The following is a 14,932-nucleotide window of genomic DNA, read 5'->3' on the forward strand; positions in this document are numbered from 1 at the left end:
ATATTAGTTATGTAAAAACCACCATCATTTTCAGTACATAGTTTCAGCAATATACCTACTGCAAGTGTCTAATTGGCTGAAAGGTAGAACCAATATTTCAAAACGTTACCACTCTCAAAATCTGAAAATGTTATAAAGCACTGGTATTGAAATAGTTTTCTTTCAGAATTTGGAACGTATCTGAAACAATAAAATGTCTATGTTAGGGGATTTTGCCAAAGTCCGATCTGGGATAAAACTTTAGAAAGCCCACCTTGGATGAACATGCGGACACCCCTTATGTGTGGCCTGAACTATCCAAAGGTTTGGTACCAATGGCTGAGTAGGCATACTTAGTCTAGGAGGATGGAGGGCATACAGTACTCAGAGCATACATTTAGTTAACAAAAAACTTACAGCAGTTATATAAAAATAAACATTTATTTTATATACATCTAAGGTTATAACTTTTATAAGGTAAGTACTATCACACAGTAGTCTTGAACACATGCAAACTACAGACCAACTTGTATACTTCAGTTAACCTCTGCTTAACCAATCTTAAGTCGTCCAACCCTTTTCTAGGTAAATCTTACAGCGTCAAAGGGGGTGCTGGGGGTCCAGTGACCAAGGGCAGAGGAAGGAAAAGCAGGTAAGCAGCAAACAAGGCAGTCTCTATGAAGATTTCTTCAAGTCTACAGGTAAGTAGCAGATTTCTTTGGTACAGAGCACAAAGGGTTGTCCAGTTCAATGGAGGCCTAGGAGGGGATGCAACTAACAGCTTAACTACAACCCTCTAAAGCACAGGAACAACATAGCCGGCCCTAGTTAAGTTTTAGGGGCTGAACATTATCTGATCAGTGAAGCTTGTGCAGCAGCACGGTCCCCAAGGTGAGGCGACAGTATACCCCGGTTTGGGTTTCTTGGTCTTGGCGACTGTAGAAAAGAACTTGCAATGGATCTGGTGGTTGCTCACAATTAGTTGGACGAGCATCAGAAGATCTTCGCAGCACTGGCTCGTTGTCGCCTTTTTCAAGTCTCTGTTGAAGGACTGTTGTCGTGCAGTACACCTTGGTCTGGTTCTCTTTAGGAGTGGGATCCAGTCTCTGGAGTTCCAGAAGGATGCCTGTAAAGATTCAGACTAAAAACTGTGTTTCTGTTGACATTACACCGCAAAATGGCACAGGACCCCAGGTACTGGTGAATTGCGGGCCGTGGAGGTCGCAGCTCTTCCAGTGAGGGTACAAAATACAGTTCGTCCTGGGACTAGTTAGGCCCACCACTCCAAGGGAGGAAGTTGTCCAGTTCATGGCTTCCTTGTTATACAGTAGCTGAGGTCGGCACTACAGCGGTTACTCAGACGGCTCTGCAGGTCACTGGAAGTAGCTGTGGACGTCGTCCTTCAGATCTTCAGTTCCAGTGGTCGACTCAGTTTCTGCTTCAGGACCCTCGTCTTTTATGCAGGAAAACTGGGTGAGCCCACCAATCATCAGACGTGCATTCATTCAAACTTGGGAGGTGGCTGTCCAATGGGAACAGCTAGCCTCCCAGCACAAACTGGTTCTAGACAGGCACACTGCAGGACAAAGACCAGGGGAGTTCACCTGGCCCACTGCCTGTCCTTTCAGGCACTCAAAGAGCCTGGTGGGCTTTCCAAGGGAAACCCGCCAAAGACAAAGCCCCATCAGGTCCTCCTTCACACAAGCAGGTAGAAGAAGGCTCAAGTAAAAACAAGTCATCATGAACAGGGCTTTGAAAAGTACCACCACCATTTTAGGCTAATGGAAAGCCTTGAGTCCCTTACTGCAGCTGCAAAGGCAGCCTGTGATAAACGTCCACAAAAAGACGTGCAAAAAGCAACACTGCCACCAGCCTGTCAGATGAACTTGTAACAGTAACTAAAAAGGAGACAATGTTGCCCCTCAGACTCACACAATAAAATGCAAGAGGGACAGAAGGGTGTCCCCATGCCCTGGTAACATGGGTTAACTTGGGTAAAGCAAAAAGGAAAGCTCAAGGAGCTTCCAGTAACACTGCAAAGAAAGTGATGTGTGCTGCAATAATTACATGTAGATGCCAGAAAACAGAAGAAAGCATAACTCTATTAAAAAGTACCAAAAAGGGTAAAGAAGGTTCCCATGGGTAGAGTAAAAGAATTGGTGAGGGTGGTGAAAGGTTATCACTCACTCATCAGTCTCAAAATCCAATAGTCCAGCACAAATACTGCGGTAATCGCGAAGTGGGGAAAAGTACACTCAAAAAGTAAATTCTACCCAACAGTCTATTTTCCCATTGAAAGCCCATCTATATTGATTAATTTGGGATCCGCAGTTCTATTTCCTTTCAGTTACTATTCTGTGCACAAAAAAGAAACTAGCAATAAAAATACATTCAGTAAAACAATATTAAAAAAAAATGGAATACCAATCGAAAAGATCTCAGCACAGAAAGACCTTCCACGTCCTGCAGGCCAAGCTCCATTAGACTGAGGCTCACAATAAAACCGTCGAAAATGTTCCATCCTTCCTGGAAATAATAGTATGGATCCATGGCAACTAACTTCAAAAACATTTCTGCTGTGAAAATACCAGTAAAAACCTGAAAAACATAACCAAACAATAATTAACTTCATCAACATTCACCAAAAACAATGAAACTACATTTGGCTGCATTGTACTACCCAACCAACCCCTGTGCCAAAATGTAATCTTGGATCTATGGTACACATGAAATTTAACTGAAATCCATTCCAGAGCCCACAATGTCCTACTTACTGATTCCAGTGGTTAGTATTTTCTAATTGTTTGCTTGTCAGAGGGAACATAACACTGTACAGAACGCACATAGCGTGACGTAATCCTGTTACCAGGTGCATTACAAAAACTGTTTATTGTAATTCGAGTTTAATAAACATTAGGGCAAGGAGGGAGTGGGACAATGCTAAGGAAAAGTTAACATTACAAAGAACAAGTTACTTCTTACCTTGTAACGTTCTCTCGACGGGATGTTCCTCCGACGTATTCCTTATCTTTGATGATACGTTTCCAGCTTGCTGGCCTCGGAAATTTTTTCTGTAGAGGCGCTGCGCATCGAAGTCCGCCGAGTCGATGTCCCTCGATGGCCACCGTATCGGCGCCGATGTCACCATGCCCATAAATAGCCACGCACTACGTCCGTTGCTCAGTTCCGTTTTGTAGCATAAGAAAAGTCATGCCTGAATTGGTTATTGACCTTGAAGGAGCGTAAGCTGCAACCACAAGGGAAGTATCACTGCAGGGATGGATGGGAGGGGCGATAAGGAATACGTTGGAGGAACATCCCGTCGAAAGAACGTTACAAGGTAAGAAGTAACTTGTTCTTCGAAGGGATTGTGTCCGCCGACGTATTCCTTATCTTTGATAGACTCCCATAGCAGTGGCATGTAATTGGAGGTGGGAGTGAGAATGTTATGTATCCCTTTAGGGATGGACCGAATGTAATACGGCCTTGCCGAATCTGGTCTCTTGACTAGTGGAGGAATCCAGATTGTAAAATTTTGTGAATGTATGTGCGGACGACCATGTGGCAGCCGCACATATGTCTCGGACCGGTACCCCTCTTTGGAGAGCCGAAGAGGCTGCGATACCCCTGGTTGAATGAGCCCTGAGATTTTGGGGTGGCTCTTTCCCTTCCAGTTTGTAACATTCCAGAATGGCCAAAATAATCCACCTGGAGATGGTTTGTTTTGTTATGGGCAGTCCCAACTTGTGACCTGAGTATCCTACAAACAGTTGGTCTGCTTGCCTGATCCTAGCCATTCTGCTGATGTAAAAGCTGAGAGCTCGCCTTGGGTCCAGCCTATGTAGCCTTTCTTCCTCTTTCCCCGGATGGGGAGGAGGGTGGAACGAAGGTAAGGTAATTTTCGGAGTAATATGAAATTCAGAAACCACCTTTGGGAGGAAATTAGGCTTCACCTGTAGGACAACTTTGTCCTTGTGGAAAATTGTATGTGGGGGTTTACAGGAGAGAGCTTGTAGCTGGCTCACCCTCCTAGCAGATGTTAGTGCTACCGATAGGAAAGTTTTAAGCGTGAGAAATCTCAGCGAACAAGAGTGAAGTGGTTCGAATGGAGTGCCCATTAGGACGTTTAAGACTAAATTTAAGTCCCATAAGGGAACCTGGAATGGTTTTGGAGGATAAACATTAGTTAATCCCTTGAGAAATTGTATCACTAGAGGAAGTTTGAAATACAATGGTTCCTCCGCAGTGCGCTTGAAGATAGAAAGCGCTGTGAGATAGCCTTTTACAGTGCCAACTTGAAGGCCTGAGTTTGCTAAGTAGAGTAGAAACGATAACACCGTTGGTGTACCACATGAAAAAGGGTCGATATTCTCTTCCCTACACCAGCTGCAAAATTTGTTCCAACGGCAGCGGTATAAAGACTTTGTTGCTGGCCTTCTGGCCGAAAGCAACACCTCCATGACGTCATCAGGGAGATCCCAATCCTTGTACCTCACCCTTTCAGAAGCCAACCGTGAAGGTTGAGGGTTCTGGTGTCTGGATGGAGAACCTGACCTCCCTTCTGCGAGAGAAGATTCTCTTTGAGTGGAAGACGGATTGGAGGGCAGATGGACATATCTAGAAGGTCCGGGTACCACATTCTCCTGGCCCAATCCGGGGCAATTAGGATCATGGTTTTCCAGAATCTTCTCGACCGCCTGATCATTTGAGGAATAGCAGGGACTGGTGGGAACGCGTAAAGGAGTGGAAACTCCCAATCCACTCCGAACGCGTCTCCTAGAGCTCCTCTCGGGGGAAATTCCCTTGAACAGAACAGATCGCACTTCCTGTTGGTGCTTGTGGCAAACAGATCCACCTGAGGGGTTCCCCAAAGGGCGAAGATCTCTTGAAGGACTTCCTGAGCTAGCTCCCACTCGTGGGAGACTGTGCTCTGCCTGCTCAGAGCGTCCGCTGTCAAGTTCTTCTCTCCGGCTAGGTGGACTGCGGATAGAGAGATTCCTTCTTGGATTGCCCAAAACCAGAGCTGCATCGCCTCTCTGCACAGTGGCAGTGATCCTACGCCTCCTCTTTTGTTGAGGTAGTGCATGGCCACTGTGTTGTCTGTCATTATCAGGACATTTCTCCCCTGTACTGATGGCAGGAAAGCTTTCAGCGCTAGTCTGATCGCTCTCAGCTCCAATAGGTTGATGTGTAGTCTGGACTCCGATGCAGACCAACGACCGCTGATGGTCAAGTCGTTGGCATGGGCTCCCCACCCCTTGAGTGAGGCGTCTGTGACTACTGTTATCTCTGGCCATGGTTGCCAAAACAGTTCTCCTTTCAAGATGTTCTCTGGATAGGCCCACCATTGAAGGTCGCGGGCTACCTTGTCTGGAATCCGGAGGAGATCTGTCATTCTCCCTGAGAATTGCGACCACTGACTTCTCAGTGCCCACTGAAGAGATCTCATTCTCAGGCGAGCCTCTGGCACAAGGAAGATGCAGGATGCCATGAGGCCTAGCAACCTCAAAAAGTCGAAGGCTGGGAGACGTTGGGCATTTTGAAACTTGGTGACCATCTGTAGAATATCTTGAGCCCTCACCTCTGGTGGCGAGGCTTTTCCCAGGGAAGTGTCCAGGACCGCTCCAATGAACTGGAGTCTCTGTGATGGTATCATCTGTGACTTCTTTAAATTGAGGGAGAAGCCCAGTTTGTGAAGGAAGTGGCAGACATAATCTAGCTGGGCCTGGGCTTGTTTCGAAGATACAGCCATGATCAGCCAATCGTCCAGGTAGGGATAGACGTGGATCCCTTCCCTCCTTAGACTCGCCGCCACTACCGACATCAGCTTGGTGAAGACCCTCGGGGCAGAGGTCAGCCCAAATGGCAGAACTCGAAATTGATAATGAGAGTCGCCAATTGCGAACCTCAATATTTCCTGCGTTTGAGATGGATTGGCACGTGGAAATAAGCATCCTGAAGGTCCATAGATACCAGCCAGTCCTGGAGCTGGAGGGCCTGAAGGATCTGAGAGAGAGTTACCATCTTGAACTTGTCCTTCCTGAGAAACTTGTTCAATTCTCTTAAGTCCAGGATGGGTCTCAGTCGTCCGTCCTTCTTTGGTATGAGAAAGTAGGGGGAGTACCAGCCCTTGTTCCTGTCCGCTACAGGTACCGGTTCTATGGCACCTTTCTCTAGCAGGTCTATAATTTCCTGCAAGAGGAGCGGATCCGGAACTTTTAGAGAGCTGTTCCCCGGTGGATGACTCTGAGGGATGTGTAGAAAGGGTAGGCAGTAACCCTGGGCAACTGTCTCCAATGCCCAAGCATCTGAGGTTATAGCCTGCCATTCCGTCAGATGGTGAGTTAACCTGCCCCCTACAGGTGTATTGTGTCGAAAGGCCTCAGAGTGGTTTGGGGGCGGCTAATGCAGATGCCGAGGGTAAAGAGGCACCTGCTGCTGCTGCGGCCTTAGTACCTTTGACCCGTCCACCTCGGGTGGATCTCCTTTGGCCTCTTTGAGCCGGCTGTCCTCTGCCTTTCCCAAATGCGGAATAATAGCGAAAGGACTTTCCTCTCCCAGAGGTTCCTGAGGGGCGAAAAGGAGTTTGGCGGATAGCAGCTCCTAAAGATTTTGCTGCTGCTTTAGAAGTCTGCAACCTTTCCAGACTGTCATCAGCCTTTTTTCCAAATAGTGAAGAGCCGTCAAAGGGCATATTCAAAAGTCTGGTATGTACATCTGGAGCAAAGCCAGACTTTCGCAACCACGCATGCCTGCGGATTGTTGTATTTGCCGCCATGGCCCTGCTGATACTGTCAGCGGAATCAATGCCAGTTTGAAGTGATTCGCACATGGCATCTTTGCCATCTTTAATAATGTTAAGGAAGGCTTCCTTTTCCTCTCCTTCGGGTGTGCAGTCAGCCGCTGATGAAGCACACTCCCACAGTGTGTGACTGAACCTGGCGAGCGTACAGGTGGCGTTGATGGACTTCAACGCCATACTACAAGCAGAGAAGACTTTCTTTGCCATAGACTCATACCTCTTGTCATCTCTATCCTGTGGGACAGTAGGGTAAGCGGTCCTACTGCTAAATGAAGTTGCTGCTTGAACCACCAGGCTCTCTGGAGTCGGGTGTTTTGATAAGTATTCAGGGTCAGCAGTTGCTACCCTATCCTTGGCTGACAATCTTTTATTGACCGCAGGGATAACTTCAGGAGTTTCCTAATTAGATGGAAACGGGAATGCGTTCTAGAATGGGAATGCGTTCGACGGTGAGGAGACGAATGCCTCGACTCAGCCGAAGAAACCTTCGAGGAGGTTTTGACCGACTTACCTCTCTCGAGCTTCCCCTTGCGCTCCTTCAAGGCTTTCGCCGTCATGGACATGCAGTCCTCACACTTCGAACAATGGTGCTCGGCTCCCAAGCACCACAAGCAGATCCTGTGTGGATCCGTTATCGACATTTTTTTACCGCAGTCTCGACATTTCTTGAAGCCGGTTCGCGGCGTTGTCGGTTCCGATGAAGATGCCATCGAGAACGAGTAGGTATTTATTCGAGTAGATATAGGGTTATCCTGACTGAACTGAGCAACGACGTTCCGAGGCCCCACGAAGCGCGGAAAAACGGAACTGAGCAACGGACGCAGCACGTGGCTATTTATGGGCATGGTGACGTCAGCGCCGATACGGTGGCTGTCGAGGGACATCGACTCGGCGGACGTCGACGCGCAGCGCCCTCTACAGAAAATATTTCCGAGGCCAGCAAGCTGGAAACGTATTATCAAAGATAAGGAATACGTCGGAGGACACAATCCCTTCGAAAGAAAGTTTCTGGCCAAGGACACAGGCAATAGGACACATACCGAAAGTAATGATGGGTCTATATATTCAGTTGATATATTATCAAACACAGACAATAAGAACACACACACACACACAGTGAGCAGGCACAGTTGGAACAGGCGAGTCCCTCATGGGTGAGGGGTTATACCACTGTGAAGCTTAGGAGTTCCTTCAGGAAACAGGATGTGCTTTTTAAAGCAATATTATTGAATTCTAGTATATTAATAACATTCTTTTTTATATTGGGTTGGAGCGAAATTCCAGTGCTCTGGAGCCAGGAGGGAGAGTGTAGAAGAGCAGAGGAAATAAGGAGCGTGGAAGGGGTACATAGAGGTTGATGATGGGATGTGATCATACTGTCCTAGTAAAAATATAGTGGCATAAAGAGCTGGAACGATAAGGGTGGTACAAGCCCATGGATAGATTTGAACACAGACAAGTGTGGCATGGTGAGCTAGCTGTTGCAGAGTCAGGAGCCAGAAGTGGGGGACAACAGGCAGTTAAGCTCACAACCAGCAATCAAGATAGTTGAGAATCTAAATCCCAATACAGTAGGCACAGAGATCAGGAATACAAACTTACAGGCAGAGATAATGCCATCATCCCCATTAACCTACGCTTGTATTAGTCTGTGCCATCCTGCATGCAAACGCAAGCAGCACCACGCCACTGGACTGCGAGAGATGTAATCCACCATCCACTAACCTTGGGATCTGAAACCATTAGCTCTCTAGATGTTTTGTACTACAGCTCCCATAAACCCTTGCTAGCAAAATCAATAGCGAGTGATCATGGGAGTTGTAGTCCAAAGCATCTGGAGAACCACAGGTTGTAAACCTCCACTGATGGTTCCTCACCAACTATACTCTAGAACCCAATCCAGAGAGGGATTTGAAAATGTTCACAATGAATATCCAAGAGAAATCTTTACATACAGTATGATACGATATGGCATTTATAACGCGCCCATACACAAGTGTTTCACACAAATGGTATAGAGCATCAGCCATTTCAATATGCAATGATTTAACTGAAAATATGACGTGTGAAACCCACCAGTGAGCTTTAATTGGCATCATGCAGACAAACGGTGGACAGAACAGTGATGCCAAACATGCTATAATATTCAAAGGAGAGCAAGAATAATTCACTATACAGTGTGAAAAGGCCTATGGCCTGACCTTGTCAAGAATGACCAGGCACCCCATCAGCTTAACTTACGAAGGCTGGAGCTAGCATCAATGCTGAGGACAAGGGGCGTGTCATCAGGGAGGACCCCAGTCCCTGTGCCCCCACTGGTGCCAGAATGTGGCAGTGCAGACCACTATCTCTTTCCGCCATGCCCCCTGTATCAAACAATTTTCAGTGTCTATTAATTCAAACACCTGGAGTGACCCTATTTGATTAGGTCTAGTTGACCCTTGGAGTGACCCTATTTGATTTGGTCTAGTTAGTTTGTTGATTTTGAATGATACTGTATCTTACTTTCCAAGCACTCATTGAAAATTAGAATTGTGCATTTCTTTTCGCAATGTGAATCAAGCATGTCATTAAAATCTCAATTGAAAATGAAAAAATTTTGCTAACCATGAAAATCATAATATTGTAGGTTTTTTTGTTTTTGTGCGCTTTCTTTCGCTTGTTGGTTTCACTTTGGTTTACAAGTCACATGGGAAAAAGGTAGTTTTACCTGATTAACTAATGCCCCTATTCCTTTTCCCTGCACTTACACTCCTGGACGTAGGACATGTATGATAATTCAGCTTCACTACTTAAGATTAATGTAAAGCCATTCTGTATGATTTTTTAAATATAACCACTGTGTTTTCTTATATTCAACTGGCTTTGTTTTTTGCAAGGAAACAAGGAATCCTGTAAGCTCCCCAAGAGGGGCCTGAGCTTCTACAGTTGATGCACTCCGTAGGAGGCATTTAGAATTAACATGGACCATGTGAACTATATATTCTGTTGTTGCCATCTATTGTTAATTATGGAGACCAAGGAAGCAGACCCAATGAAAGAAATGCCAGATTCATTGCAAAGCCATAGGAAAGACTTGCTGCGGGAAGTGAAAGATATGCCAGGAGGAAGTGAAATAGAAGCACCACCACCGGAGAGACTGCGTCTTTGCCCGACAGCATAGAGAGCCTCGCAGAGCTGCTGGATGGAATTGGGAGCACCGTACCTCCAGTCTAGAGCCGGGCAGACCAATGGGGACTGAAAAGGGATGCACCCTTCCCCGTCAGACAAAGAGGAAACCGAATAAGAACATTGTCTTTCCCAGGCCACCAAATGCAATGTGCAGCCCCACCTCTGAGCTTCCATATGAGGGAAGAGGGCTTACCACAAATCAAATGGCCGCCCAGACCACCAGGGACAAAAAGAGAAGTACCCATCCTCCCCAAACAGACTTCATGGGAAACCCTCAAAGAAGGTGTCCCAGAACACAAACATAACCATTGACCCCACCAGGCTGAACCAACCAAGTATGGCAAACCTATGCAGAGATAGTGGGAGAGGCTTAACCCCCATTTCATGGGTTCCCATAGCACATACACATCCCAGGAGGGAAAGACCGGGCCAGATTGTTCAGAGAGTTATCCAATCTTGGCAGAGGGAAGGGGGTTTTAAGACCAGGGCAGGAAGTGTGGGTTTTACGGGTGACGTCTGAGGTGGAGGATGACCAAGAGACTAGCGTGAGGATGGTGACTTGTAAAAGATTTGTGGAGCAGGCGAGTTATTGGCTTAAGAGTGAAAGTGGTTTCTGTAGTGTGAGCGTGGTGAGTGAGTAGAGAGGTTAGTGTAAGGTGTGAATGTGAATTGAATGGTACAGAGTGAAAAGAGGGTGTTTGAGTAGTTGAGTGGGAGGAGGGGAATAGTGTGCAGGAGGTGAGTACTAGTGTGAAGAAGGGGAGTGTTAGAGTGGTAGCGTACAGGGAGAGAGTAGTAGCAGAAGAGTAGCATCATGCTCAAGGGCAATAGGAGCATGGAGGAGGTGAGTGGTAACATGGAGGAGGATAAAATGGGAGAGAGGAGATTGAGGAAAAGTGCCATCAAAAGGTGGAGGCAAACAGGGAGGAGGGACTGGGAAGTGGTCAGAGTAGAGAGTGAGAGGCAAGAGTGGACAGCGTGGGTCAGAGTAGAGAGGGAGAGGCAAGAGTGGACAGAGTGGCTCAAACCAGTGAAAGGCACTATCCCAGCTCCTGTCAGAACACTAACCTTTAGATAGATTAGGGAGAGCTAGGATCTGTGACATCACTTGCTGTGGCCATCTTGGATCCTAGACATCACTTCCTGTGGCCATTTTGAACCAAACCCATCTCCAGCAGAAAGCCACAAGAGGCTCCTGTTGCAACACCAATAAGGAAGAAATCGCCTCATCCCAGCAGCAGCAGTGACAATATCAGAGAGAGCAACCACTGATGGACTAGACAATCGGGTGATAAGACCGTGTCATCCCTTCTGAACTTCATAGGGGCGTCCCGGTGAAGGTTGGAACAGTGAAGGGCGTAGACCCGCCCTTGACCAGCCTTTTTTGATTCTTATCCTATGCCTTTCTCCCTGTTGCACCTGTGAGTACCTGAAGCTTCCTAATTACTGTGCTGTCTCTCCACACTCTTCTACTAACCTATAATGCATTCACTCCTGCTGCTCCTACTCACCTCTCCCTACGCTTTCTCTAATCACTCTACAACGTCCTCCTTTCCTATCAATATTATAAAACTCACCACTTGAGGGGTGTGGCTTGAAGCGCCGGCAATGCAGTCGCTTCTCTAAGAGCCTCTGTGAGGAGCCTGTGATATCCGGTCCATAGCAACGTTTATGGAGCTGATGCCGCAATGAAAAGTAACTGCATCAAAAGCAGAACGGACATTGAGTGCCTGGAGCATATAACGAAATCACTGGCCTGCAGAGGGTAAACACGGCCATACGAAAATAGAACTGTAACGGGACCCAAGCTGGGCACTAACACAGACCAAAGTTGGTGCCTCCCGCTGAAGGAAGTCTCTGACGAGGCGAATGAACGAGGGGTTGCCTGGGACAACCATCGCAGCCACCCCATCGTGAGAGGAGGAGGGTACATATGGAAGGGCCCGTTTACAACAACTGGTAGGAAGGGATTGCTGGGTACTCCCAAGCGGAAATGGAATGCAGATCCCCACCAGCTGAGGCACGCAGGGGAACCCAAAGAGCCACTCCCCCAAGGATCACTCTGGACTCCCAAGGACAGTGCTGCTCCTACTACTTCCATAGCAGACTTCCAAGTAAGTGTCTCCATGAAGGGAGGGAAGTCGAGCCAAATAAGGGAGTGAAGTTGAGCCGACCCATTTGGACCTCGTGCCAATCTTACACCAAAGCGGCAAGGGGTGAGGGGGAAAAACGTGTGCGTCAGTCAACGTCCTGCCCCGCAGCCAAAGAAGAGGTAGCATAGCCTCTCTCAGCACCTGATACAGGGAGGTGACGGCTCGCTGGCCAAAACCGAATACGCATCCCCTTCACTCCCGAAGCACAGGTCCAACAGCAAGCAACCAAATCCTCCACCTACCCCCTCCTTATTCTTGCTGATCCAAAGTCCCCAGGGCCAGGAGGCTGATGACAGAGTCGGAGGCATGCTCATTGCCTTCAGTGAGCTAACACAAGGACGCATAGACCCCTGGACCTGGGTTGCACCACACTGTCAACAATCAAGATGGACAAATACCAAAAACAGCATAAATCTGTCGATATAGCCACCCCGCTACATCCACATGATAAAGGGCAGAGACCAGAAGGGAGTCACCCCCAGACTCAGTCACCCGAAAGACCTCCAGGCCAATGGGCCACAAAAGACAACATTCAATCACTTCTAGTGGACATTAATCAGAATTTCAAAACTGCATGTCCCGAAATCGCCTCTGGGGTGGATAGTCTGGACAACCAGATAGAGGAGCTGGAACACAGGATCAGTAAAGCAGAAGACCATTCCCCGGAGCAAACACCACAACAGAGCTGCGCAGGAAAGTCCAGATTTTGGAGGGGAAAAATGAAGCCATCACGCTCAAGCAGGAAGATATTGAAAACAGGGATCGGAGGAACAACATGAGAATCAGAGGGGTTCCTGCCTCGGTAGCGGATCAAGCATTACAGTAATATGTGAGCAACCTGTTCCAGTCCCTCCTCCCAGACAGTGATAAAACAATGCTGCCGTTAGACCGAACCCACAGGATACGTAGTCGTAGCAGGGCCCCCACAGAATACCCCCTGCACGTAATTACCTGCATTCACTTCTTCTCCACTAAACAAGATCTCATGGCGGCAAACCGCTTACAGGGTGAGCGGACCTTTCAAGGAGCACTGATACAGATGAATCAAGACCTGGCAGTGGGGACAATACAGAGGCACAGAGCACTGAGACCCCCAACTACCTTTCTTCAGGACCGGAAAATCAGATATCGCTGGCTCTTTCCCACAACCCTCCAATTCACCTACGAGGGCATGCCTCAGACTATTAGTGCGCTGGAAGAAGCTGAGATCATCCTGACAGGGGGACCCTCGACCACAGATGAAGACCTTACAACACCATCACCGGCACGGGGAAAAGATGGAGACCCCAAGCAGAGATGCAATACCTCGGCCAGGAAGCGAGAGGTTGGAAACTAGAAAGGACCCCGCAACAGACATGACCTGCACTTCCATTCTTCCCCAAGGAATCCCTGTCTGTCTGCAAAAGTGACACTTCAAAGGCAGCTCCGTACAACAAGAGTACGATGGATCCCGGGCTCCACACGGCATACGCCAGCCTAGAAGAGTGAAGACATTCGCCAGCCAACTGGCCTCTAGGTCCAGTTTTGTTGTTTTGGTTTTTCAGTTCAGTTTCGTAGTTTGTTTGAGAAAAGTAGAAATTTCGGTCGCAGCTGCTCAAGAGAAAGATAATGGAACCCGATGGCAGTGGCACATCACTTGGACCCTCCCCCCGTGAATAGCTTGACGAATATAGAAGAAGGCCCCCCCCGCAACATCAGAAGCTGCGATTTGTATTTCTCAACATACAAGGCCTGAATTCTACTAATAAATGCAGATCCTCACAGCTACGGTTACATTACTTGGGGAGCACTGTAGTATTTCTCCAAGCAACTCACCTGATTGAGGCAGACTTCCCACAGCTTTGTTGCAGGACCTTCCCAAAACAATATTGAACGTCCAGTGGCTCTAAAAAAGGGGGTACGACAATCCTTCTGGCGAAAGGAGTCCCATTAACAGTACTGGAAGTACTACATGGTCCTGAGGAGCGATACATGGGCGTCAAAGGTAAGCTGTTTGGCATGTTACCCTGGTCTCAGTATATGCCCCCAATGAAAGACAAGAGGGCTTCTTAGCAGACTTGGAGTCCAATCTACAACCCTTCCTGGAGGAGCAAGTGGTCATAGGGGGAAACTTCAAAGGAGTCCCGGACCCACACTCTGATAAATCCCACCTTCCAGCAGTGAGGGACTTTAAAATTGCCCTGAGCCTGCTACACCCGTTTAAATCCCTGAGCGTGGTTGACTCATGGAGGGTTCTTCACCTGAAGACAAAAGACCTTTCGTGTTTCTCACATGTGCACCGCACCATCTCTCGCATTGACTTGGGGTTAGTTAGTCCCCAGCTCATGCCATACACGGAAGAGGTGTCTATTGGAACCAGGGTGATCTCGGACCACTCACCAGTGATCCCCACAGCCAAAACCACGACTCAGCATCCCCCCCCTCCCTCGTAAGGCCCAGATGGAATCTCTACGACCCAATGTTGAATGACATGGCACTCAGGGATAACCAGCCATTCAGAACTACTTAAAGGAAACCCCTATTGGACTCACATTGATAGCCACCAGAGGGGAGGCAATGAAAGCGGTCATCGGGGGGGGGGGGGGGGGAACTAATAGCCCACGCAGTGACCTGTAAAAAACACCAAGTAAAGACCAAAGAGCACTTGGAAAGTGAAGTTGCCACGAAGGAACAGAAACACAAGAAGGGGTGGTCATCTAAGGCTTCCCAAGCTTTACGCATTGCCTGGAATAAACTGGAGGCCCATTACACAGAGGAAGCCGTGCAAACCCTGTTAAGAACAAAACAAGGATGTTATGCTAAGGGCAATAAAGCAAATAGACCCCCG

General features: G+C 47.8%; 1 protein-coding gene across 7 annotated transcripts in view; it reads right to left on the reverse strand.

Moving 5' to 3' along the window:
- Positions 1 to 14,932, reverse strand: part of SCN8A (sodium voltage-gated channel alpha subunit 8) — a 1,610,732-nt gene that overhangs the window by 541,386 nt on the left and 1,054,414 nt on the right. For all 7 annotated transcript variants that reach the window (XM_069653414.1, XM_069653412.1, XM_069653417.1 and 4 more), the window contains exon 15: positions 2,404 to 2,577. In XM_069653414.1, the coding sequence (XP_069509515.1) occupies positions 2,404 to 2,577 (174 nt within the window). The remainder of the gene's footprint in view (positions 1 to 2,403; positions 2,578 to 14,932) is intronic.

The sequence above is a fragment of the Ambystoma mexicanum genome, chromosome 3q (assembly GCF_040938575.1).
Source record: "Ambystoma mexicanum isolate Mex_15411 chromosome 3q, UKY_AmexF1_1, whole genome shotgun sequence".
Classification (NCBI taxonomy): Eukaryota; Metazoa; Chordata; class Amphibia; order Caudata; family Ambystomatidae; genus Ambystoma; species Ambystoma mexicanum.